The following is a 25,684-nucleotide window of genomic DNA, read 5'->3' on the forward strand; positions in this document are numbered from 1 at the left end:
CTCACTGCAGTCCCTTCAGCATGGGGGTCCCCACAAAGACCACTCAGAGCCTTGTCCTGGTGCAGAATGTGGCTGCCTGCTTTCTTGGTATTGCTGGGTGTAATAAGCACATTCTGCCTGCTGTTCAGAGCCCACATGGATTCCCTGCTCACTTCTGGTGCCATTCAGGGTATTGGCATTGATCTTTAAAGCCCACCTGCCGAGAACCTCCCTTTCCAATCTCCCCATATGCACTCCTCTTCAGTCAGCCTCCCGTCTCTTCTGCTCATCAAGAGTCTTCACATCGTCACACCAGGAGCCGCTGGCCTGTGTCCTGCCTTGCATTTGTCTCCTTCTCAAGCTTTTCAGGAGGGGGGGCCAAAGCCAGTCTGTCCCGTGGCCTGGGTCCTAGCTGCTCCCTCCCTCTGCACTGGCTCAGCAGCCACAAACAGACAATGCACTCTCATTTATGGAGCCAGGAGTTGCGTATCTGGAGGCTGGATGAGGACAGAGCATTTTATGGGGTTTGCCAGCTCCTGAAGTGGCAGACTGGGTCTATGTGGGTATGTCTGCACTGCACAAGCCCCTTTCCACCCCCCTACAAATCACTCTGATTTGGTCAGCAAGTACCTGGCTTCTAGGACCCTGCTGGAGATGGGTCAGAGCCTGAGTCCCGTTGAGAGACAGGGTCCAGCAATTGTAAACCCAGATTTAAAATGCAGCATGGACGCTCAAGCATGGACTTGGAAACACCAAGCCCATAAACCCGGATCCCACAGGCTAAGTTTTGTGTGCAGAGTAGACACACCCAAGGGGGCCCTACCAAAAGGACTACAACTGTAATGGCTACCAGAGCTTTCTGACCCCATTTCCCAGCATGCACTGAGCTGGGGCGGGGACAGAAGGAACCCTGGTGGGCCAAGAGGAAGACTTTTGCATGGGGTGATCTGGACCAAGCAGTCCATGAACCAATGACGAGTGGGCACTAAATAGTCCCTAGCAGGGGGCAGCCTGACTCAGAGAAACAGCTGAAGTTTGGTTTTGGTTTGGAAGCTGGGTATCCCTGCTGACGTGCCATTCCTCCCACAGGGCATTCTGGCTCTGCTGTGAGATCTAACTGCATGGATCTGACAGCTCCAGCCCTGCAGTGACAGCATCCTGCAAAGAGGTCTGGCCTGGCTACCGAGAGCAGCTGAGACCCCAGGAGGATCGCAGGCCAGGGAGCAAGGAGCCTGGTAGGATTGGGAGAGGGTCCTGCCCCTCCCAGGTGTGAAAAATAAAATCAGAGGACTTTTATTTAAGCCAGCCAGTGCCACAATGCTGCAGGTGCTCCGCCTTGGGACTCAGCCTTGGTGTACTGTCTGCCTGAGATGGTGCCAGGGAGGGAGCCAGAGCAGGGGAGGAGTTGGGAGTTTGTTATTCTGTTATTTTGGGAGTGTCATTCCTTTGCATGGCCCAGTGAGGAGTCACCTTGGGTGGAGGGTGGGGCAGGATTTCGTTACTGTCGGTTGAAACTGGCTGCTAAAGTCCATTAAGAAAATGTAGCTAAACTTTAATCAGCAAAACTCAGCTAGCCATGTTGTCTTTCTTTGCAAGGCGATGGGGTAGGTACGTTACCTTCACCACCGCAGGCACTGGGAGGGGTGGGCTCTGCTGGCCGTTCACCTGCTTTGGGCTTTCACACTGGCTGTTTTGCACTGATGTCAGGTCAGTCACGTTGTTTTCAGAGGTGCGGGAATGATCCTGGAATCAAGAATCAGTCATCATTAGTGTGTGGCACCTAATGTCCAGGAATATAGGAAGCAGCATTAAGAAACCTTACCATGTGCTGGAAAACTTTCCTTTCTAGTCATGGAGCCAGCACCCTAATTGGGCATGAGCTCCCAGCAGTCTGTGCCTGATTGGCATGGTATTGATGGAGATCCTCCTAAACATGCACTGGCTGCCTTCCTCAGGGCAAAGCATGTGTGGGCTGCAGCAATGGCTCTGCAGCCTCTGGAGTTATCACATCTAAGGTGGAGATATTCTTCTAGCAGGGATATCATTTCCAGCTCAGGTAGACATACTCACACTTGCTCAACAGAAACCAAAGTGCAGCTGCAGCAGTGGAAGTGGCAGGAGGGGCTAGCCACCTGAGTATATACCTAGTATCTCAGATGGGTCATACTCGGGGTGGCTAGCTCCTTCCTATATTGTTAGCTATGTAACTGCCTCCAAGTTAGCATGGGTATCACACCTCCAGCTTGCGGTGTAGCCAGACCTGAAGCGCTGAACCTGATGGGTAGGCAGAGGCCCATGGTCCGGTACTAATGAGATGAGCTCTAAGCCTGGATCTCACCTCTGAGGGTGGTGTCTCCTCGGGCATGCCCATTCTCTGCCCATGCTCTAGCCTTGGGAGTAAGGGGGAGCATGGACGAGGCTTGAGACCTTCCCTGCTCAGTGTCAAACCCCATTCACTACGCACACGCACCAGGGCTAGTCTGTACATGGGCAGCTGTTGGTGTCACACCACCAGCAATTAAACACTCCAGTGCCATGAGAACCGACGGATTCTGTTCCTCAGGACTATTTACATCTCCCAAGCCACCAAAACACAGTTTGCAAATATGCCTCTGTCAAACAGAGGAAACAAACTAAGACATAGGATGAAATCTTGCTCCTAACTGGAGCCCTGCAGTCATTGCCCTCATGAGATATACCACACAGGCAGCTCACATGTGCAATTGTATCCATCTTCTCCTAGAAGCTTGTTTGGAATACAGTGATTTCTCAGTGCAAGTCAGAGCAAACCTGCCATGGTTTCTTCAGGCTGATACAATTAGACAAACCAAATGGACAATCATTTGGCTACTATCCATAAGTGCTTGGAAAATTGAGGTACCCGATACCAAGTATGCTGTGTAACAAAGGCAGTGAAATGGAGAAGTTTTGCTGTGTAACAAAGACACTGGAATGGAGAAGAGTTGCCTAGCCAAGAATCTGTCACTGGCAGGTTAACAATTGCTCGGGATCTTTTGCAGAGCACCCCAGTGCTCCCTGGGACTACCAGAGGCGGATATCCCCCTGCTTCCCCCTGCCTGCAGCCTGTGCACTCAGAATGGGTCCTGCCCAGGGATCTTGCACTAGCCCATGCTTCACAAGTGGATTTAAACAGAAAGCATGTTTGTTTTTTCAGGATCCTGAGTCCGGGTCCCCATGAAGTCCCCATGCTCATTAAGTCCACGTCAGAGCAAATTCCCTGGGGATCCTGGGGAAGGCTCATGGAATTGTCAGCTGCGGGCTGCCCTTTCCCCATGGAGGTTGACATGGGATGCATGCACATAGCATGGCCTGCAGCTTCATCTCCAGAGCAGCTGCTGATCCTCCTTCCCAGGTAGCAGTGCTCTGTGTGGCTCCTGGACTAGCCTGCAGTCCCCCATTTTCACGGCGTTGATCACCTTCAAAGGTATTAATTACTGTTAAATACTGGGGACATGCTGGGGAAGGAAAGGCCTCCCCCCAGAGCCATGTGCACAGCCACTACCTCAGACTGCAGTTACAGAGATGCATCAAGACCCAGGGACATCACTCTGGGGGAGCTGCTGACTGATAACCTGCTAGTTAAAGCACTGGCGTCACACTGATGCCACTTAACAAGGCCCAGCTCTCTGGCTGAGCTGTCTGGAGAAAAGCCCTACAGCCCCGCTGCTAGCCAGTTCTACTGTCTGCTCATACCCACTCCCCATGCCCCCTGCTAACCATTGGGTCTGGAAAGCCTCACCCTTTCAGCCTCAATTCCTCTCCTGTCTGTGGTTTCCAAGGGGAAAAGCTGCTGACATGCTTAAAGCTACCAAAACTACTAGGAAATCTAGGTGCTACAGTGATACAGATCGTAACTACTAACACTGAATGCCTAGTGACCAATAGAAAGGGCAGAGGGGAAGCCACAGCAAAGGCATTTGCATCCTACAGCATTAGGGCCAGGAAGAAAGATGAACACTTCTCCCTCTTCCACAGGCAGACTCAGTCAGACCCCCTGAAAGGGTCAGAAATGTTTCGGTACAGCCTTGCCCCTACTGAGTGACAGCAGGGACTTCAACTGGACAGAAGGCACTGTCACAGCAGAGGCTGTTCATGTGAGTTGCAGGATCAGTGTGTGGGATTCTGCTGCAGCATCTTCCAGAAAGTATCTGGCACCAGTGGAAACTTTGGAAATGCACTGGGCCTTTGCTGCTCCACAGACCCTGCAAGCTACACAAGTATTTGGCTTCTGTTCTTTCCTCCGTGTCCACATGACCACACTGCCCATGTGACCTGAATGCCCCTTGCCAGGTGGGCTGGGCTGGAAGCGAGTGAGTCTTGGCATGTGGCATTGAGCTAGATGCTCTCTCTCTCTGCCCCTTCCAGCCCAGACATACAGCAAAGAAATAGATCACAGGAAGCAATGAAGCAGTTAGGCTCCATGGAGACTCCAGGGCAGCTGGCTGTACAACAAGGCTGAGCCAGGCAGGTCACAGCTCTGCTTTCTTTTAAGCAGCCTATGCCAGTCTGAGAGCTCCCAGTGATGGTCAGCCTAGGCATTGCTCCCCCTGTCTCCACTCTATGTAGGGGCTGGTCTACACTACGGGGTAAAATCGATTTTAGATACGCAATTTCAGCTACGTGAATAACGTAGCTGAAGTCGAATATCTAAAATCAATTTACTCACCCGTCCTCACCGCGCGGGATCGATGTCCGCGGCTCGCCATGTTGATTCCGGAACTCCGTTGGGGTTGGTGGAGTTCCGGAATTGATATGAGCGCACTCAGGGATCGATATATCCCGTCTAGATTAGACGCGATATATCGATCCCCGAGCAATCAATTTTAATGCGCTGATACGGCGCGTAGTCTAGACATGGCCTAGGAGGGTACTATGCTAGCTTCCCAAGGCCAGATTCTGCCTCCTTTGCTCGAGCAGAACCTCTCTGAGCCCATTGCTGTCTGTGGGATCTTTGGAGTAGGGATAGTCTCCTGAGTGTGGGCTGAGGCGAGAGGTGAAAGTAAGCCAGTATGATCTGGTACGGCATACCGACAAGAGCCAGTACGCTGTGCCGGACTGGACTGGCTTCCGTGGCGGTGATTTAAAGGGCCCGGGGCTCCAACTGCTGCAAGGAGCCCCAGGCCCTTTAAAGCACTGCTGGAGCTCCAGCAACTGGGCTTGGGTGGGGTTTTAAATGGCCTGGTACTCCTGCCACTGCAGGGAGCCCCGGGCCCTATAAATCCCTGCTGAAGCTCCGGCAGCCAGTCTCAGGCGGGGATTTAAAGGGCCCAGCACTTCGGCTGCTGCGGGGAGCCCTGGGCCCTTTAAAGCACTGCCAGAGCTCCGGCAGCTGGGCTCGGGAGGGGATTTAAAGGGCCTAGAATTCCAGCCACTGCGGGGATCCTCAGGCCCTTTAGATCCCCGCTGGAGCTCCAGTAGCTGGGCTCCCATAGTCATTTAAAGGGCCTAGGGATCCCTGCAGTGGCCAGAGCTCTGGGCCCTTTAAAAATCCCCACCCAAGCCCGGCTGCTGGAGCTCTGGGCCCTTTAATTTGCCCCTGAGCCCTGGGGCTCTAGGGTGATTTAAAGGCCCTGGGGCTCCCAGCCACAGCTGGAGCCCTAGGGGCTTTAAATCTTGAAAGGCCCCACGTCTTCTGGTTGAGGCCATGACCCTGCTCAGGACTCAGGCATGCCGGTAAGTCCTTTAAGTTACTTTCACCCCTGGCTGAGGTGGTGGCAGAATCATCCCCCTCCCTAGCAAGCACACGCTTCCCCATGACCATGTGGAAGGAGGTTGTTTAAAGATGTCACTTAACGGTTGCTCTGGGGGTGCATGCGAGGGGGAGAGAGAAGCATCAGCGCTGCAAGCAGCTTTCAGGAGGGCTCTGCACTGCAGCCCCACAGTAACCCAGCAGTAAGTTCTGGAGCCATGGGTGTCGCCTGCCCAAGAGGATGAGCACCCCCACGGGGTGCAGAGTATTCCTGCATTCAGAGTGTTGGGTGGACATCTGAATGCCCTTGCTGGGAAGAGGAGACAGGCTTCCTCAGGCTGGCTCCTGGGGCCAAGCCTTGGCTTGCCCACAGAACGCTTGTGTGTTGTGTGCTTTTTTTTTGTTTTGTTTTTGTTTTTACCTGAGTTGTCCCTGATGTGGCAGAGGAAATTGCCTCTGAGTTTTTGGTGGCTGCTGGTGATTCTGTGGAGCCCTGCGAATCCTCCCTCCTGGCCTGCTCTGGGGACAGGCCATCATTGCTACTGTCTTCTTCAAAGGCAAAAGCATCAGCTGATTTAGAGAAACTCCCCTGGGCACCTTAACAAGTGAAACAAAGGCAATAGGTCAGTGGTGTGTAAACAGACAGCCTTAGCAACATGTGCAATGAACCATCTCAGTGGCTATACCAACTCCCCCTACCATAGGCAAGCCCAGCCCCCAGTGCCTGAGTAGGAGCACATTGAGCACAGCTGAGGAGGGGAGGGGGATTTTGATGGAATGAGCAATAGCCCCTGGGAACAGTGCCCTGATTCCAGTGTGGGCATTTCAAATACTGCTGGCTGTGATATGGACCTGTATTTTGTGCAGCACCTTTCACACAAGTGTTCTCCTGATTGGCTTTTCAGAAAGAGCTCAGCCATTCAGATGGGAGAACATGGTTTTCAAACATGGGCATCTCATTGAGGTGCCCAAGAAACAACTCCTGGAAAATCATATCAGGTTTTGGTGTCTCTGTTCCTGTTTTATGCCTAATGCTCTGTACACATCCATTTACAGATCTGGGCTTTCTAGTAAGGGGCTCACAGAAGTGCAGCTGAGATGGAGAGTCCATGAGGGCAGTGGGCAGGCAAGCTGCTCAGACTGCAGGAGCTCCAGAGAACAGTGCCCTGCAGGCTCATGTAGAGGGACAGGGAACAGCATCACAGAGGGCAGTAGGGAGAGATTTTGAAAAACCTGCCCCATTGAAATTTCTACGCTGCAGAGGGATTTTGGCTTATTCTGGTTATCATCCTTTGATTGGACTTTGTTTCAGCTGTGTCTGTCTGTTTCCCATTTGTATCCATCTGCTCCAGAGCAGGCTGTGGAGATCAGGCCCTGGAAACCTGGGGCATTTCAGTCATTAAGCCCTAATATTTTTCTTCCCCAACATGGATGTGGAAAAATATGGTGATCCAGGCTCCTGCTCTCTCATTGGCCTGACTGGGTATGTCGTGGAGGCAGCACGCTAGTGAGTGACACTCTCGTGAGCAAATGCAGCACAGTGATTCTGCTCCTCTCTAGTGAATGGGATGATGTTGGCTGAGGGGCTTTAGGGAAAGTGGGGGATCCTAGGAGCTTGGCTAGGCAATTGGAGCCTGGGAAATAGTGTAATAGGCCCCCTACTGTACCCAGTGTAATCCATGGGAGCTGCAGGTATTCAGCACCTCTGCAAATCAGGCTGTGGGGTTATGAGCCTGAATACAGATTGAGGTGCTTAACTGCAGAATATGAGTTCATCTCCAAAGAACACCGGGACTGCTCGACTCGGGGCGGGGGGAGTGTTTCCTATCTAGGGGGTTGGTTTGAATCCAGCGGTATGTGAAACTGTTCCCACCAGAGAGGCTAGCACCTAGCAGCCTGTGTGAAATAGTATGTGAGGAGTCCTCTTCCCACTGGACGAATGTCTAAATCACAAAACCGATGGCTGCACTGAGCCTGTCTGGAGCCTCCACAGAAAAGCCAAAGACTGAATCAAACAAAGGTCTCAAATCTCCAGGTCCCTCCCCCCGCCCCCCGGCTTCTCTGCACAAAGTACAAAGAGTTGGAAGAAATGCTCCAAATGACTAACTGTGCTTCCGGAATCCCAGCAAAGCCTGGTCCAGACACTCCTCCGGAGGATTCCCAGGGCAGTGTCCCACACTCAGATGGACAAGAGCTCTTGATCCCAAGGTTATGCTGATAAACAAAGTGCTGAAAAAGCAAGGCTATTTTGCAAGACCCTTGGGAAGGCTTAGCCAGGAGGGTGGGTAACAGAAGGATTACTGCTGCTGCGGTCATATGCTGCCCAGTCTTATCATGCAGCTTTGCACTCAGATAGCTCGGGGAAGGAGGAAGGGCTGGGGAAGAGTAGTCCACCTGTCCATGCTCCAAGCCCAGCAGTGTGCAGCTTCTTATCGACACGCTTCGTCGTGTTCTGACCTTTTCCTTCCATTATCGCCCATTCTCTTTGCACAGGGTGTGATCTCCGGAGGGAGAAAGCAGATGAGAGACCCTATCGTGTGTGGGATAACTTGCCAAGTCACTGGCCCTGCTGTTGCCAGCTAGCCACTAGGGGAGCTCCTGGAGTCTGTGCTCATCTGCCCAAGGCACTTGGTGGGAGGAGATACTACAAGAGCATTGCTAGTTACCATAGTTACAGGTTCCCCAATGCAGAGCTTGGCTAAGTCCCGGGCTATGCACTCCAGTGGTCTGGGGGGCAGCTCTCCTAAACATGAGCCGCAGTGCTCCTAGCACTGGGCTTGAAGGGCTCCAGTCCCACTAACAATCATGTAGCGGGAGTAACACACAAGTGGTTTGGTAGGGCTGCCAGGGCCTCCAGGGTGCAAATATCCTCAGCACAAAGGCTCCAACTATTGGAACAAACCCCTCAGCCTCAGCCTAAGGGCAGCCAAGGAGGGGGATAATGAGGTAACCTTGTCTCAGTGAGCTCCTCCCTCCATGCCATCCTCTTGCCTGCAGGGCACTGCCCTGGATCTGCCTGCTGCGGCTGCTACTGCCCCTGTCCAGCAATGGGCTGTGTTCCCCTCCCAAGGCTGTGAGGCTGTGATTTCTAGGCTGCAGACAGTCTGTGCTCCCTCCAGAAGTGTAAGTGCTGCCTGCCTAGCTTCTGTGAGGATATTACTCCATTGCACCAGGCTGGCAGCCTGTCTGCATCCTCCCTGTCAGTGCAAGGATTTCTCTATCACAAGCCTTAAGAACTGATGTGCATGGGAAGCTGCAGGAGCCAGTAACACCCAGAAACCAAAATCAGGTGTCATGTAACACAGTGGTTGTTCTAGGCCTGATGAAACCAGCTTCTGGTTCTGGGAAGGCCAGGAAAGGGAGATTTTCTGGTGGGAACCCGTGGAAGCCAATGGCACCTTTTATTCTTAAGTACCATGGGAGGTCTAGGAAGGGTGCACAGGCGAGGGCATGAAGCAGTGTTGCACCAAAATATGCCAAAACATTGCCTCAGGAGCTACATATACTGTGGACTTTCTGTGATGCTGAGAGCTGACTCAACAGGCAGGGTGTTTCGGTGGTGACAATTGTTGTTTTGGTGCTGTCCTGAGAACTGGGTGACATAGCATGGTGGACAGCAAATTATCCACCTTCAGTCTTCCTGCCGTTTGGAGCTTTGAAGGAACCCTATCAAATTCTAACACATTACCATCCTTAGCCACAGAGTATCAAAGAATCATAGAAGATAAGGGTTGGAAGAAACCCCAGGAGTTCATCTAGTCCAACCCCCTGCTCAAAGCAGGACCAACCCCAACTAAATCACCCCAGCCAGGGCTTTGTCAAGCCAGGCCTTAAAAACCTCTAAGGAAGGCGATTCTACCACCTCCCTTCCAATGCTGCACCACCCTCCTAGTGAAATAGTTTTTCCTAATCGTACAGCTGGGCTGGCAGTTAGGAGGAATTTAAATCCCCTCCAAGAGGAGATAGACACCAAACAAGTGAGCTGAGGGGACCTCAGTCAGGGACAACATGGCATTCTAGAGCATGACTGGAATGTGCTGCCTCTTACTTCACTTCTTGATACCAAGGGTCTGCATGGAGCAGGGAGAGGGGAATGCTCCACTTATCTCTCTTGCTCTCACAGCAATCTGCAGCTATCCATGTTGTTTCATGATCCCATGCCTCTGCTGTAATCTCAGGCAGGATGGTGTTTGCTTGGGGCTGTTTTTAGTGCACTGGGTATTGTCCTCCTGAGTGCATTGGACAGAGTGATGACAAGGACCTGGTAAAAAAAGGCTATTAGATCACCCCTCAGCTATGTGGAGCACAGGCAGCCTCCTGTTGCTGGGACATTAGGGATCTGGACTGGCTTCAGCACTTTTCTTTCGCCCCATTGGAGGTGATTAGATGAATATGACAACTATACTTTCCACTGTGTAAACATTTAAAATTCCAAGGTTACAGTAAGACAATTTTAAACCCCATCATTTTTCTGGTATTGCAAAAACAAAAGACTCAACGTTTCAGAATAGCAGTGCTGCTCTCTGCTCTGTGTCTGAGCCTGGGCTGCAGGCCTCAGGGGAATCATGGACCTGGCAAACACACTGTGCTGCTCTTTTGACTTAGGCATTTTGCTACATAAATCTAAAGACAAGCACTGACATTGTGTCATACTGCACAGTTCAGCTTTCAGCATTCAAGAACCCCAGAAAGTTTGTTTAAAGATGTGCCCTTGACTCTGCCTCCTTGTGGCTGAACAGCCAGCAAAGGGTAGATTGACCCACTGGTTGCTGTGCCCAGATAGAATTCGCACCCAAAGCAGACAAACCGTCTCCTCGGTGTTCTGGGGAGGACACCTTAAACTTGCACCGGCTAGCTCCAAGCCTTCTTAAAGTAGGGATTGCGGGTACCTTCCACCCCTCTGGGCCTGCTGCAGGAAGACTTGCTGCATCAGGCAGGCCCTTAGCCTGCATTTCTGCGGGCAGGAGCTGAGGCTGGCTAGAGCCCACACTCTTGAAATATGTGGCCATGGATGATTTCTCAAATAATAAGGTATTAATTTCCAGAAGCAAGCTGTGATCAGTTGGAGCTAAGGCTGAGAGTACATATTACTAATTTAGGGCAAAACTTCATTACCAGTACGTTGTAATTATTCTAAAACAAAGTGTTATAAACCCAGGAAATATATCATCCGGGCAGTTCTTAATAGAAATTCAAAGATGATGATATGTGGCAAAGCACAGATAAGGCACCCAAACAACCCAGCTCTGCCCTGTAGTGATGTCAGGCAATAATCATAGGATTACGATTCAAATGTTTTGGTGCAGGTGGGCCCAGACTAGATTACACTGATTTTAAGGACACCCCATTACCCCATTGTACTTTTACATATTTTTACTCTGATGATATCATTGCAGGGTCTGACAAGAGAATGACTGCTAAGCTTTTGAACAGGGGAAGACACTTTTACTCAAACCGTTTAAAACTTTTGGTTGTTAAGCCCTATTTAATTCAAGCCCCTCACTAGCACTTAGGAGAAAAGCTCTCATTGTTCAAGATTCAGACACACGTGCCCAGGTTATTGTGAGCTCAGAAAAGTCCCACACCAGGTGTCTGATTCTGAGGTCACATCAGCTTTAAGCTCAGCTAACTCCACGTATTCCTGATGTACGCTGGGGTCAGTGAGAAGAGAGTCAGACCCACATTGGTTCATCTGTGGTAGAAAAACCCTTGAAATCCCAGACATTCCACAAGCAGAAAATGCTGGGGAAGAAAAACCTTGCAGGCCCTCTTGATGCATCACAGAAGGACACAGAGCACAAAGCTAAGTTCTTGTCCATTGTCAGTCACCTTTAAGGCCTGAGATCATTGTACGCTCTTGTGTTGCTTGGTGGGCAAGGGAGGAGCCAGGAACTGAGCAAAGTATGAACACAGCCTCTGACTCAGATTTCCAAACCACCCTCCCTCATGCTAGCGGGGGGTTTCCTGGAGTCCGTGCTCTAAGTGGGTTAGTGTGCACATCCCAATGACCAGGCCATGACCAGGATGCCTTTTGCAAGTGTGCCTACCATAGGCTGTTTTCCAGTTGGGCAAAGGCCCTAACCCTCCTCGAGCACTCTTTCCCCCAGCAACCTTCCAGCCTCCAAACCTCACTTCTTTCTGACACAGTGGCATTCAAAGACATGGCTCTGGAGTTTTTATAAAGTAGGAAATGTATTTTTCTACTCTTCCATCATTTAAAAATGACTGACGAGATTTTGCTTAAACTCCCCTTTAAAAAAAAGAAAAACCCTTCAGACAGGCACCCGGCTTGGAACATTTCAGGCTAGTGTATTGAAAAGTTACAAGCATGAGAAATCAGGGCATGACACTGGACCCTGAACTATAGTGATGTGACCCATGCAACACTGGGCCTTACAGGTACCAAATATGCCAAGACCAGAACAGTTACAATAGGGGCCAAGAAAGGAAACCACTTCACGTGACAGCATGGGAAACCTGTAGGCTTCACTCTGCTCTACAGTCCTCTGCCAATTTGGCTCACCATGGGATGAAATAGTTCAGGCTCTACATACTGGGTTCGTATTCGAACCAAGAGTCAAAGGGCTTCTTGCTTCTCACACCATGTCCTATGTCATTATAAAGTCAATATTGCCAAAGGGTCTAAGGTCCTGGTGAGCAGAGCCCCTACCACTGGCTCCAGCTCACCATGAGCACTAACCGGGGCACTGAATGCTCTTACTGGGCTGCACACATAACTGGCATGCCAGTGGAAATAATCCGTGACAATTAGGGACTGAGGGTTATTGAACAAGGAATTTGGGCTGCATGGGACCAGCTCTCAGGGACACTTTCAAGTCAACAGCAAGTCTGTTATTGACTGGCAGAGCTGGATCAGACCCTCCATGGATGGGCCTGGCTTGCGTACAGATGAGCCTTCTTGGCCTGTACTGCTGGGTCTCTCGTTTCTCTCTTCCAGATACTTCCTGTATTGGGAGTGATTCTGGCAGGATTGAAAGTGCCTTTTCATTTGGGTGTCTGGAACAGTACCAGCCCCATGCAGAAATACTAACAGAGAGCATGGCTGGGCTGGGCTGGGCTCTATCCTTCCCACAGGTGCTATCTGTAGGCTGACAGGGTAGTAGCAGTCCTGACCCTGCAGCTGCCTGAGCTCTGCAACCTGCATTTCCTAGCCAGTGCCAGGCTCCCTGGGGCTGTGGAAAGCGGCCCTGTACATTTCACTCAGAAAGGGCTCGACCTTGGAATGGGCTTTATCTCCTTGGCGAGTCAGCATGGCAGCTTAGCGTGCCAGAGTGAGCAGTCCAGGCCCTAGTTCAGGGGTCGGCAACCTCTGGCACATGGCTCGCCAGGGTAAGCACCCTGGCGGGCCGGGCCAGTTTATTCACCTGCGCAGGTGAAGGATGTGCTAGCCGCAGCTTCTCGTTACCCCCATTGGCCTGGGGTGGTAAACCACGGCCAGTGGGAGCTGCAGTCTGCCGAACTTGCCGACATGGCAGGTAAACAAACTGACCCAACCCGCCGGGGTGCTTACCCTGGCGAGCCGTGTGCCAGAGGTTGCTGACCCCTGCCCTAACTGCACAGCCTGGTCTAGCCCTTACCAAGACCCCAGGGTGACAAGCTGTGTGTCTCAGGTGAGCCAGGAGGTGCAGGGGGGAGTGTCTCCAGCATCCTGAAGAGAGGACGCCCCTTGTGTTCACTAACATGAGTCCTGTGGCCTCTGCATCAGTGAACAGCCCCAGCCTGGCTGCTGTTTCCTGGGGCACTGCTGAAATGCAGTGCAAATGCACAGGGCCTGACTCATCCCTTCCTGGGGCATTGAGGCTGTTAGACCAGTGCAGAGTGAGTGCAAAGCACCACCTTTCTGATTGGGGACTGTTTTACACCCACTTTGCACAAGTCTAAGGGCAGGTCTTCACTATCTGCTGGATTGACAGGTAGGGAATCGATCTATTGGGGTTGATTTTATTGCGTCTAGTCTAGCTGCGATAAAATCGATCCCTGATTGCGCTCCTCATCGACTCTGGAACTCTAACTTGTGAGAGGTGGAAGCAGAGCTGACGGGGGAGCGGCAGCGGTCGACTCGCCGCCGTCCTCATGGCCAGGTAAGCCGACCTAAGATACGCCGACTTCAGCTACGCTATTCGCATCTTAGGTCGACCCCCCCCCCGCTAGTGGGCTAAGTGGAATGACACACCAGGGAGAGGCAGGGGGACCAGGCCCACATGGTACACACAGCACGACCCCTCATCCCCATCACCAGGCATACTCATTCTCCCAGCCCTCCTGGCCACTGCCTGGCACTTCAGGCAGAGGCATAAAACCAACCAGCCAACCAAGCAAATGCCAGCCAAGTAGCTGTGCACTAATGCAGTGGGGGTGCCTCCCAAGCCCTGACTGATTCCTTACCCCAGCTGTCCCCTGGCTGCGCAAAGAAGGGAACTGGACTTTGCTTCGGGCAAGTGAGTTGAAGGGATGGTAGGAAGAGATTGGGCACGCTGAGGCCTTCCAGCTCTGGCTGATGGAAGCTGTGCCTTCTTCTTGGTCCTTAGCTAGAGGGTAGGATTTGGGTTGTGATCCCTAACATATGTGGAGGGGAAGCTGACTGCACAGGGGGGTGACTGAAAATGTTAGCCTCTTACCAAGGCAACTTAATGGGAGACATTTCTGGGAGGAGTTGACAACTTCCTTTCTCCTCTTAGACCTGGTGAGGAGAATATTTGCGCTGCTGGTTGAGGCTGCTTTCAGTGAAAATAATATGGACTGACTTAGGTTCTCTTATGGCTCTTAACTTCATACTGGTAATTTCCTGCCAGACTCATATCTAAGTACTGCACTATATGTATCATGTCCTTATCAATCTGTGCTGTACACACACCTGCGATACAAGACATGCTTCTCTCGTGGCCTACCTTTTATTGCCTCTTTCACAGCTGAGTCAACAGGAATAATATTCTTCTCCACCAGCTCCAAAGGACCTGGTCTGAGAGCAATTTTTTCATTGAGATCATCTGCAAGTCGAGCTCTTTTCAGCTTCATCTGAGTAGCTTGAATGGACCCCTCTGCAGCTGAGTCTAAAAGGCCAAAATTGAAACCATCAGTTCCAGGTCCCGCTGAACCTGTGCTCTAGATACGGAATGCTCAGTGATAACGAGATTTCCCTTCCAGAATCATAGTCAAAACAAAATACATTTCAGGTTAGAGCAGTAAATGGAGAGAGATCACTTCTGAGGCTGGAACGCTGGCTGTTAGACTAATCCCTACACATAGGACTGTGTGTGGGATGGATTGTGGGTCTCCACATGGTTCGCAATGGTCCCTAGGTCAGAATTCTCAGTTATCAAGTAAAAGATTCTCCCCTCGCCCGCGGATTCCAGCTGTGAAAACTCAGCCTGGGACCCTAGAGTTATGCTGCGTTCTGTCTGATCAATAAACAGTCTGCAATGAAATTTAGTTAAAAATTGTGGGAGGTGATGCAGGAGCAGAATAGACTCCAGGTCCTCTCCCCGAGTTGGACTGGCTCTGCCAACTAACGGGAACAGACTCTAGCTCCTTGGATGCTGAAATATTAGAGAGTGTGTAGAAAGAACAATAAAAATGATTCAAAGGCTGGAGAGAATCATGCTGTACAGGGAGAGATGTACAGAGCTCAGTCTGTTCAGTTTATCAGAAAGAAGATTGGAAGAAACTTGATTACAGTGGAGAAGTACTTTTGTGGGTACTGTGAAAATGCTGGATGCTAAAGGGCTCTTATTCTAGCAGAGGAAAGTGAAACAGCCATAAACGCCTGAAGTTTTAGCCAGACAAATTCAAACTGGAAATAAGGCATAAATTGTTCACAGGGAGGGTGATTAACCATAGGAACAAAATCCCAATGGAAGTGATGGATTCTCCATCGCTTGCTGTCTTCAAATCCAGACGGGATGCCTTTCTGGAAGGCACAAATTTTGCTTTAGTGTAGCACAAGTTGTTGGCTTAAAACAGGGGTAACAGGGTAAAATGTAATGGCCTGTGTTATGCAGGAGGTCAGAGTAGATGATATAATGGTCCCTTCTTGCCTTAAACTCTATGAAACAACGACTCTCCGAGTCCTCTCCCAGAGCTGGATGGGCTCTGGAAGGTTAACAGGGAAAAAAAGGCAGAATTTACTGGTTATACTTTATCCTAAGGCTCCCCTGATAAATGGTTTATAAAGAGTTGGTAAATGATTACTAGAGATTTTAATAAGTCGTTAATTGTTATAGATTGTCACCAAGTCCAACAGGTCAATAGATTGCTTATCACCATGACATTAACATCTTCTACCATCCCTAAACACATAGTACTACTGTCGGCAACATGCTTATATCTATTGAACACTTACTAAGCCTTCACAAACCATTTATAAATGGGCCCTTAATATAAAGTGTGACCAACCTGCTGTAGTCAGTAAAGTCAGGGGACCTCTCTGGACCTGAAGGTACCACTGCACATCCTTATGGTTCCGAATACAACTACTCTTTGAAGAAATTCAGGCTGTGGAAAACACAAGCCTCAGAGTCTCAATAGTGTGCTGTAAAGCCTGTTACAGACCTGATGGGACGTTTGAATTCATGCTATCTTGTGAGTGGTCATTCACCCCAATCATCCCCATTTGCTCTTATGAAAGTCTCTTAGCAGCCGTTCTACTCTGCAAAGCTTCTACTCTCCTAGATTAATTCAGAAAAAGGTAGGGTGTGAATTGACTCCCAGGAGCTGTTCCAGAATAACATGGCCAGTCCTCTAATGTCCCTGAGCATTTTACAGTCACTATCACCATCCTGGTCAGATGGTCGATAATATATCCCTACTGCTATATTCTTATTATTCAAGCATGAAATTACTATCCTTAGAGATTCCATTGTACAGTTTGGTTCATTTAAGATTTTTACTTCATTTGACTCTATGCTTTCTTTCATATATAGGCCATGCCCCCACCAGCACGATCTATTTTGTCTTTCTGATATATTTTGTACTCTGGTATTAGTGTCCCATTGATTATCCCCATTCCATCAAGTTTCTGTGATGCCTGTTATATCAATATTCTCATTTAATAATGAAGCACTCTAGCTCACCCATCTTATTATTTAGACTTTTAGCATTTGTATATAAGCACTTAAAAAAATTGTCACTTTTTAACGGTCTCCCATTATGTGATGTAATTGAATGGGACTCTTCATTTGACTGTTTCTCATCAGATCAGTATTTCCATTAATAGATCCTCCCTAAGAGATGTCTCTGTTCGAAAAATGTGCTCCTCTGCACCTGTCAGCTTCTCCCCAGCCCCTAGTTTAAAAACAGCTCTATGACCTTTTTAATTTTAAGTGCCAGCAATCTGGTTCCATTTTGGTTTAGGTGAAGCCCATCCTTCCTGTATAGGCTCCCCCTTTCCCAAAAGGTTCCCCAGTTCCTAATAATCCAAACCTCTCCTCCCTACGCTATCAGCTCTCATCCATGCATTGAGATCCTGCAGTCCTACCAGTCTAAGTGGCCCTGCACGTAGAACTGCAAGCATTTCAGAGAATGCTACCGTGGAGGTCCTGGACTTCAATCTCTTACCTAGCAGCCTAAATTTGGCCTCCAGGACCTTTCTCCTATCCTTCCCTATATCACTGGTGTCTACATATACTACAACCACCGGCTCCTCCCCAGCACTAGACATAAGTCTATCCAGGGGTGAAAGTAACTTACAGGACTTACCGGTATTGCTGGAGTCCTGAGGGGGCGTGGCCTCTCAAGATTTAAAGGCCCTGGGGCATCAGCTGTGGCTGGGAGAACCAGGGCCTTTAAATCAACCAGGGGCTCCTAGCTGAAGAGGTGACTGGGAGTCCCCCCCCCACCGGCTCAGGGGCAAATTAAAGGGCCCAGGGCTCCTGCTGCCTGGAACCCTGAGCTTTGCAGGGCTGGGGCAGGGATTTAAAGGGCCCAGAGCTCCTGCCGCGGAGGGGAGCCCAGAGCCCTTTAAATCCTGGCCCCAGCCCTGCTGCCAGAGCCAAGGCCGGGATGTTGTACCCAAGCCCTTTCAATCCCCATGGAAGCCGGTGCAGTTCAGCACGGCATAGTACCGGACCAGCTTACTCTCACCTCTGAGACTCTCTAGACGTCTTGAGAGATCTGCAACCTTCGCACCCAGTAAGCAAGTCACCATGTGTTTCTCCCGGTCACCACAAAACCAGCTATCTATGTTCCTAATGATTGAATCCTTCTGATGGACCTGGTGCCAGCCACTGTGACACAGGATGCTGAGCTAGATGGACCTCAGGTCTGATCCAGGCTGTCAATGCCTATTTATGGATGATGAGAGCTGCATTGGACACAACATGAAATACCTTGTGCTACGAGCCCTTTACATAGTCTGATTGCCATCAAGATCTGGGGCAAAGTAACCCTAAAAGTGCATCTTGCAGAGAAACAGGAAAGCAACAGAGGATTTGGAGCCACAAGAGAGATGAAGGGCTGGAGAAATCTACAAATATGTGAGGAACAGCTCATCCAGTCTTACCTTGTAAAATGTGCATATTGACCAGGTCTGATTGCTCAGGCCTGCTTCTGATCTTGTGCTTTAGGTAATCCTCAGTCTGCAGAACAGAAATATAGAGAATGTTAGATCACCAGCTCTGGCTCTTTCTGCTCAGCTATTGGAATTGTTTGTGTTTTTGTAGGAAGAGGGAATAACTGCTTTTCTCCACCGAGTGAGCTGTTAAGTGGTACCTTATTCACCCAACTGCTAGCCAACACTCGGACAAGAGATGCCCAATGAGACAAAGTGATGCTCTTGGAATCAATGTTGACAATTCAGCAGATAGCCTTTGTAAGGTGTGTCCTTTTAAGCCTCCAGAGAGCTGTACCTCAAGACGCCCAGCACTGCTGGTGCCCAAGCTGTTCTGACAGTATGTCAAGTCTGCTGGAGCCCTGTTCACCGAGTGTGAGGACTATTCACTGGTAAGTGTTTGGAACTACCCCCACAAGACAGCACAGCATGTTTCCTTTGGAGTTGGTGCTGAATCACACCCCAGCATGGTGTGAGAGGATGCTATGCTGCTGGAAATGCCAGCTTTTGAATGAGATGTAAAACTAGGAGCCTGACCCTCTGTACCGATTCTCTGACACTGTTTGCAAGAGAGAGGTATATTGGCTATTGCACTGCTGATAATGACACTCTCCCTTTCTAAATCCCCCCCTAGTTTCCAGAGTACTCTGCACTTCCTGATGTAAGCTGCTAGGTCCTGTTGCTCTGCACTTAACTGCTGAATTCCACTTTGTGAATGGCCGTGGCTGAAAGTCATGCTCTCATCTTAGATACAAAGGTGATAAATGCCTTAGAAATAGATAGACAAGGTAGGTGAGGCAACATCTTTTATTGGAGCAATTCCTGCTTCACCTACCTTGTGTCTCTCTCTCTCATATCTTGGGACCAACATGGCTACAACAACACTTAGAAATAGGTATGTAGATAGATACTGATATACAGTGAGACAGCACTTAGTAAACAAACATCTTAGCTCAAGGGACAAATTAGTAGTATTAGTGGAATGCCCAGAAAATGCCAGATCCTTTCTAAACAGAGAAGAAATGATGTCTGCCAAATGAGCTATCAGTATAAAGGCAAATGGAAAGGGTACAGCAGATGCGCAGGCATATTAGCAAATACACATTTACTCACACACATGCTTAATTGTATTATTACGGTAGGAAATATCAATTATACTCAAGTTACCCCTTCAGCTTGTCACTGTCATTCAAGTGACCTTCAGATGTAGCCAATGGAGTTCTATCTGACAATCAGTTAAAGGCCATTCCACGACTCAGAGTTTACCAACTACAAATATCTGGATATCAATGAAAGAAACTTAGAAGCAAAAGCAGGTGAGCTAAAATGTCCAGCATTGGAAGAGGATTGTGATGTAAGTGGCACTTCTGTTTAACAGGGTGGAAAGACAATAATCCATGGGATACTGTAATACCTGGTTATAAACTATACAGGAAGGATTGATTAGGTCAGAGAGATGGGGGAGTCCCACTGTCTGAAAGATTCCATGGAACCTCGTGAGAGACCAGTTCTGAGTAGAGAGGACCACATGGTTGAATCTGTGGAGATCCAATTTCCAAATAATAGGAATACAAATATATGAGTGAAATGATACTCCCAGTCTCCAGTTAAAGAAAATGCTGTTGAATGAACAGTGCTGAGGGAGACAAAAGTAAAAACTACACCTACAAAAAGAGTTATAATGGATCTTAGTACCCGCATAAAAACTGATCAAATGTCACTTCAGGCCAGATTTTCAAAGGTATTTAGGTGCCTAAAGATGCAGATAGGTGCCAGGTGGGATTGTCAGAAGCAGCTAAGTAGGTTAGATGCCTAGCTCCCTTTGAAGTCAAGGACAGTTAGACACCTACACTCCTTTGAAATTTCTACTAGGAGCTTATTGGCATCTTTAGACATCTAAATATCTTGAAAATCTGGCCTTTCGGGTCCACATGTAGAAGCAATTTCTTGTCGCCTTAGTGAGAGAACACAAGAGGAGAGACTGTGCTAAACTGAGTCCTAAGTAACATAGAGGTAAGTTCCAGAAGCAGCTAGAGTTGAGTTGCCAAGTGATAGGGACTATAAAATATAATTAAATTCACCACCATTGAGGGAAGATTAGAAACAGTCTAAAACGCAGAAATCAGTCCAGAGGAAGAAAGAGTCAATTTGCAATATAGCAAAAGGTAAACAGTGAGATGCCACAAAGTTCTATGCTAGGATGGTGTTATTTCAGGTACTGATTAGTACTCTGAAAAACAGGAGGGGGGTAGCAGTGAGGTGGAAAAAGCTTCAGATGGCACAATGTTATTTAGGTCAGTTAAGATTAGAACAGGCTGTGAGGAACTTCAGAGGGACTTAACCACGCTGGGTGACTGGGTAGCAAGAATGCAGATGAAATTCAGTGTTGACAAAGACAGTGTAATGAACATTGGAAAGAAGAATTTATGCAGATCCTACTAGGTTCTAAATTAATTGGAACCACTCAGGGAAAACATCTCAGTGTCACTGTGGGCAGCTTAATGATATCTTCTCGTTGTGCAGAGACAGTCAAAAACCACAATAATAACATTAGAAAGCACAAGAAATGGGATGAAGAAAACACTGAACAGAATTATGCAGTTCTATAAATACATGGTAGGTCCTCTCCTGGAATCACGTATTAAATTCTGGTCACTCCATCTAACAACATATCTAGCAGAAAGAGAGATGTTCGGAGACAGGCAATGAGGATGATGAGAGGTATGGAAAGACTTTCTTATCAGGTGAGAGTGAAAAGAACAGGACTGTTTAGTTTAGAGGGGAGATAAAAAGAGGTCATATGAGCTAGTGAATGGCATAGAGAATGAATGATGTTTCATAACTCAAGAACAAGGGGAGGCCAGCAAATTCAAAACAAATGAAATGGTTTTTCTACATAATGCATTGCTAACCCGTGGAACTCTCTGCAACAAGATATTGTGACAGATATGGCAATTTCTTGCAATATCCTTGAAAAATCTTACTGAATTAAGTTTAAATATCTTGGTGTCCATTGTATTAAAAAATATAAAGTTTATATATTATTGTGGAATTGTATGTAACGCCTCTAGAGGGGAGACATGGCCAATGTAAACCCTGGGAAGTGTTATGAGCTTCAAAGGACTATCTGAAACAATGTGCCAGACAAGAGTGAACTTTCAGGACAAGCAAAGTTAAGTGTGTTTCCCAGGAAATCTCTAGAGGGCGATGAACGCAAATGTACCACACCCCCCAGTTGTGCAAAAATCCAGCCTTTTGAAGCTATGTCCTGTGGAAAGAATCATTATTTGCTGATTACCTGTTCCTGGAATTTAAGGCTCAAAGGCCAAAGCTGCGTAATGGAGAGATGCACAGATTCATAGGTGTGCTTGTTCTGGGCTAACAGCTGTTTTGAACTAATAACCACAGAAAACTCTTGTTGGTGTTTGAACTACAGACTCCTACCAGAGTCCTTGTTGGAGTAGGGGTGACCTCTGATAAGCCTACTAGCATGTGTAGGTTTTTTTTATTGTTTGTAATATGTTTTCTCTACACTACTTTCACCTTAGGAGGAAATGTGCGCTTAGAAAGGGCTGTATCGTGACTTTTAACTGGGGCAATTATGCTGTTTATAGCCTCTGAGAAAAGAAAGCAAAGCTGGCCTGCCTAGTCCACCTGACTTGCTGGGGAACTCATGATGAAGGCAGGGAACTGTGCAGTTGGAAAACCCCCAGTTAGGAGGGAGAGAGATGTGGGTCTCTGCCCGGGAGAAGTGACAGCTGTGGAGCTGGGAGCCTAAAAGTAAGTGCCTGTGGTGGGCCACAGAGGGGCAATACAGGTGCAGATATTGCTGACTGCAAGAGCTTCCAAAAGAGGATTCCAAAATGGATGAGGCATTATATGAGTAATAAGAACACCCACTTACATTACATTGGAGAAATGTATCTGTGGTACTCGCATAATAACATAATACTTCAAAGATCTGACTAATCCTATTACCTCTCCATGATTTCTCCCATGCTACCTGTGATGCATGGAGGAATCACTTAGTCAAATTTTATAAAGCCATCAACAAGTCCCTCCTCAAAACTTACCTCTTCCATAATGCATGCGGTAAACTGCAAGCTGAGCACAGCTAGACAGGTGCTAAACTGAGTTTACTGCTTCTGACTGGCTAAGAATTTGGAACATCCTATTAGTTTTGCTAGTCTGTCTCCTTCATTCCTCACTCTGTGATTTGTGTTAACCTCCTGTTATGCCTTCAAGTTCAGAGCACAAACTGACTGACATTAGGAAGAAACTTTCCCTTTGGAACTTATTCCAGAATTGTCCTTGCTCTGAAGCATCTAATACTGGCCACTGTGAAAGAAAACATATCAGACTAGATGGGTGGCAGATCCGATTCTGTACAGCATTCCTATGAATCCATGTTTCTCTGGTGCTTTGATTTGTTTAAGTGGTGTCATTGTGTCACTATACACTGTGTGTATAGTTCTGTGAGATCCTGTGCTCTGAAAGACCTTTGGAATAATGTATCTGGATGTGGTGGATTTAAATTAAATTAAATTAATTTCACATTATAGGCTACCAAACAGCTATCAGATTCCTGACTCAGGCGAGACTTGAATCTCTAATCTAGAGATTTGTCAACAACCCCTTGGACCATCTAGTCCACTGTGCATTAACGTTAACATTTATTGTAGTTCTGGCTCCCCTCAGGCCTTCCCGGTTCTAAGTAGTAGGAGAAGTGACCTGGGGCACAAAGGCAGGAGATGCTGTTGTTGTGATGTTTCTAGAATCAGTGGAAGCAGAAAATATTGGCATACACAAAAGAACCCATTGTTGTTAGATTTCTAGACCAAGTTTGTAGAGAATGGAATTTGGAGAAGATTCAGCTAAGCAACCAAAGTGTCATTGGCTGCTTAGCTGAAAGTACCCAGCAAACCTCCTGAAATTCACTGGTTACTGCCCTAAACAAAGAGGATCCCTATAAACAGGAGTATATTTTTGTCTTGCATTGTGCTCTTTAGCATGCTCTGAGAACAAAGACATTTTTGGGCATCCCACTCATAATCCTTCCCTCTTCCCCCAGGCAAGCAGCCAATGGAAGCCTTTGAAGGGTGAGACAGAGAGACATTAATGAATACTCGAACAATAAAATATACGACACTTCAAAGATACTTTAAATTGCTTGAAATTTCCTAAACATATACATTTTTCATAGGAGTGTTTTGTTTCTTACATTAGTCATTTATGATTGTAGGAGACAAAGGGCAAGTGCCTAGGAAATGTTAGTTCACAAGAACGCTCCCAAATGTTTCAAGTTAACTCCTTCACATAAATTGCCTATACAAGTAGCTGAAAACGAATCTGTCCTGGAGTAACTGAATGAATTACTCTATTCTGTTTACACATCAGCCAGAGCCAACCATTTAAAACAAGGTATTTTCCTCTTAATGTGCCATGCTACTACTATTGCTCTGTATGCAGCATGAACCAACTATTGATGAATATGATACAGGCAAAGAGATGAGGATGAAGAAAAACATGCTCAGAGACCAAATGAGAAAATTGGGATAGTTTTGAATTAGTTGATCTCGGACTGATGCAATGGAATCAGTGCAATGTACTTGATACATCAGCATAGCAGAGGTTTGTTGTCTATTGTCAGCACTGCAGGGTATCTTATTCCTTGCTGTGTGTACTTTTCTAAGCTGTTGTCTTGGACTGTGTGCTTTCTGAACTGGGCCCCAGGCAAACAGGAGAGCTGTGTGGACCCTGGAGACCCTCTTAGGGTGTGTTTACACTGCGAGCTGGGGGTGTGATATTCACACTAGCTCTGATTGAGCTAGCATGCTAAAAATAGTGTAGTCATGGCAGCATGCATGGTGAAAGGGCACTATCTACCCAGAGTTCATGCCCATGCTCTTGAGTGGTAAGGCTAGCCCCTCCTGTGGCTCACGCCACCGCTGCTGCACTCCATTTTTAGTACACTACCTTGTTCTGAGCTAGTGCAAGTATGTCTTCTTGAGCTGCAATTCACCCCCTGCTCGAGATGTGGACATACCCTAGGTTTAGCTGGGGGTGGCCAGTGTGTAATGTAGGGGGCTTGAACGCTCACATGGTTCCCCAAAAAGCTATCTAGTCACAGGCATTTTCAGACATTTCTGGAAATGGCCACTTATCTTATCTCTGCCATTAGCAGTATTGAGAGGTGCCTGAGTTGGGCTAGATAGCTGGTGCCAGCATGAGCAGAGCACATTCCAGGGAGGTACTTAGCTCCCTGAGAGGCTTTGCAATATCCCAGAGGACCCTGGGGCATGCTGCAAAGCCAAAGGTCAGGGTTTTGCTACGTGATGACAAGTATGACTTGCTTGGGGACTACTCACTGCAGATGACAAAGGGCATTTCAGTTCCTCCCTGGACACTTGTTTAGGGCTCCATTCTGTGAGTTCAGTGGCTGAATCAGAAACCAGGAGGGCTGCTTATCTACTGGAAGGCATGAACCTGCCGCATAGATCACTGTCAGCTCTTGTACAAATGCAGGATTTTGACCCCCTTTCTCAGGTGTAAGAGTCTTCCTTATCTGCCCCATGCGTCTTACCTCTATCCTTCAGAACTCTCTGAGTCCCCCTGTGGACTTCTGTGCTTTACTCCACAGATTTCTGTGATGCACCCCACTGAGCTCTCCTCTACCCTGGGGATCTTTGACCTACCTCAAAGAGCTCTCTTGCATCTTGGAGATCTCTTATTCACCCTACAGAGCTGTCCTGCACATTGTGGATCTCTATGATCCACCCCATTGAGCTCTCTTCCACCCTTGGGATCTCTGATCCACCCTACTGAACTCTTCTGTACCCGGGAGATCACTATGATTCAGGGCTGCCAACTCTTTGGGTTTACCCTGCAGGCGTTTTGGGGTGCTTCTGAGGTTCTTTCCTTTTGCCCCATTCCTGCGGTGAACTGCCCCATGAGAGGTGCTGCCGCTTCTGATGGGCATCTTCCTCCCACAGCTCATGGAGCGGACAGAGCTCTTTGGGATGGGGGTGGAGAGCCTCCCCACCTGGCTCTGCAGGGCCTCTTCTACAGCTGCCAGCATTGCCTGCAAAGGGGGAGGGTGCTTGTGTAAAGAAACTCCCTCCTGGCCCCAGCACACCTGAGGGAAGGGACTCCTATCCATCCCACTCTCCTCAATGCCCCTCCCCCTGTGCAGGGCGACATGGAGTCCTGCACTAAGGAAGTGCAGAGCAGGGACAGCCTATTGCTATACTTACAGGGCGCTCTGTGTGTAGATTAATGCATTTGGAGTTTCCAATATTACAACCTCAGTGTTCAAAGATCATGAGCTTTAAATTCTGCTACCAGGAAATCACCTTTTTCCCCCCCACCCCCACTATTGGGTGAAGCTGGGTGCTCCTTGTTTGTGTGGGATGATTGAAGGGCCAAAATTC

General features: G+C 48.3%; 1 protein-coding gene across 10 annotated transcripts in view; it reads right to left on the bottom strand.

Annotated features, from left to right (window-relative positions):
- The window catches only part of MYOCD (myocardin), a 484,598-nt gene that overhangs the window by 21,657 nt on the left and 437,257 nt on the right, over positions 1-25,684 (bottom strand). For all 10 annotated transcript variants that reach the window (XM_075071726.1, XM_032803678.2, XM_075071727.1 and 7 more), the window contains 4 exons: positions 18,207-18,282; positions 14,599-14,760; positions 6,111-6,286; positions 1,597-1,722 (listed from right to left, as the gene is read on the bottom strand). In XM_075071726.1, the coding sequence (XP_074927827.1) occupies positions 1,597-1,722; positions 6,111-6,286; positions 14,599-14,760; positions 18,207-18,282 (540 nt within the window). The remainder of the gene's footprint in view (positions 1-1,596; positions 1,723-6,110; positions 6,287-14,598; positions 14,761-18,206; positions 18,283-25,684) is intronic.

The sequence above is a fragment of the Chelonoidis abingdonii genome, chromosome 13 (genome assembly GCF_003597395.2).
Source record: "Chelonoidis abingdonii isolate Lonesome George chromosome 13, CheloAbing_2.0, whole genome shotgun sequence".
NCBI lineage: Eukaryota > Metazoa > Chordata > Testudines > Testudinidae > Chelonoidis > Chelonoidis abingdonii.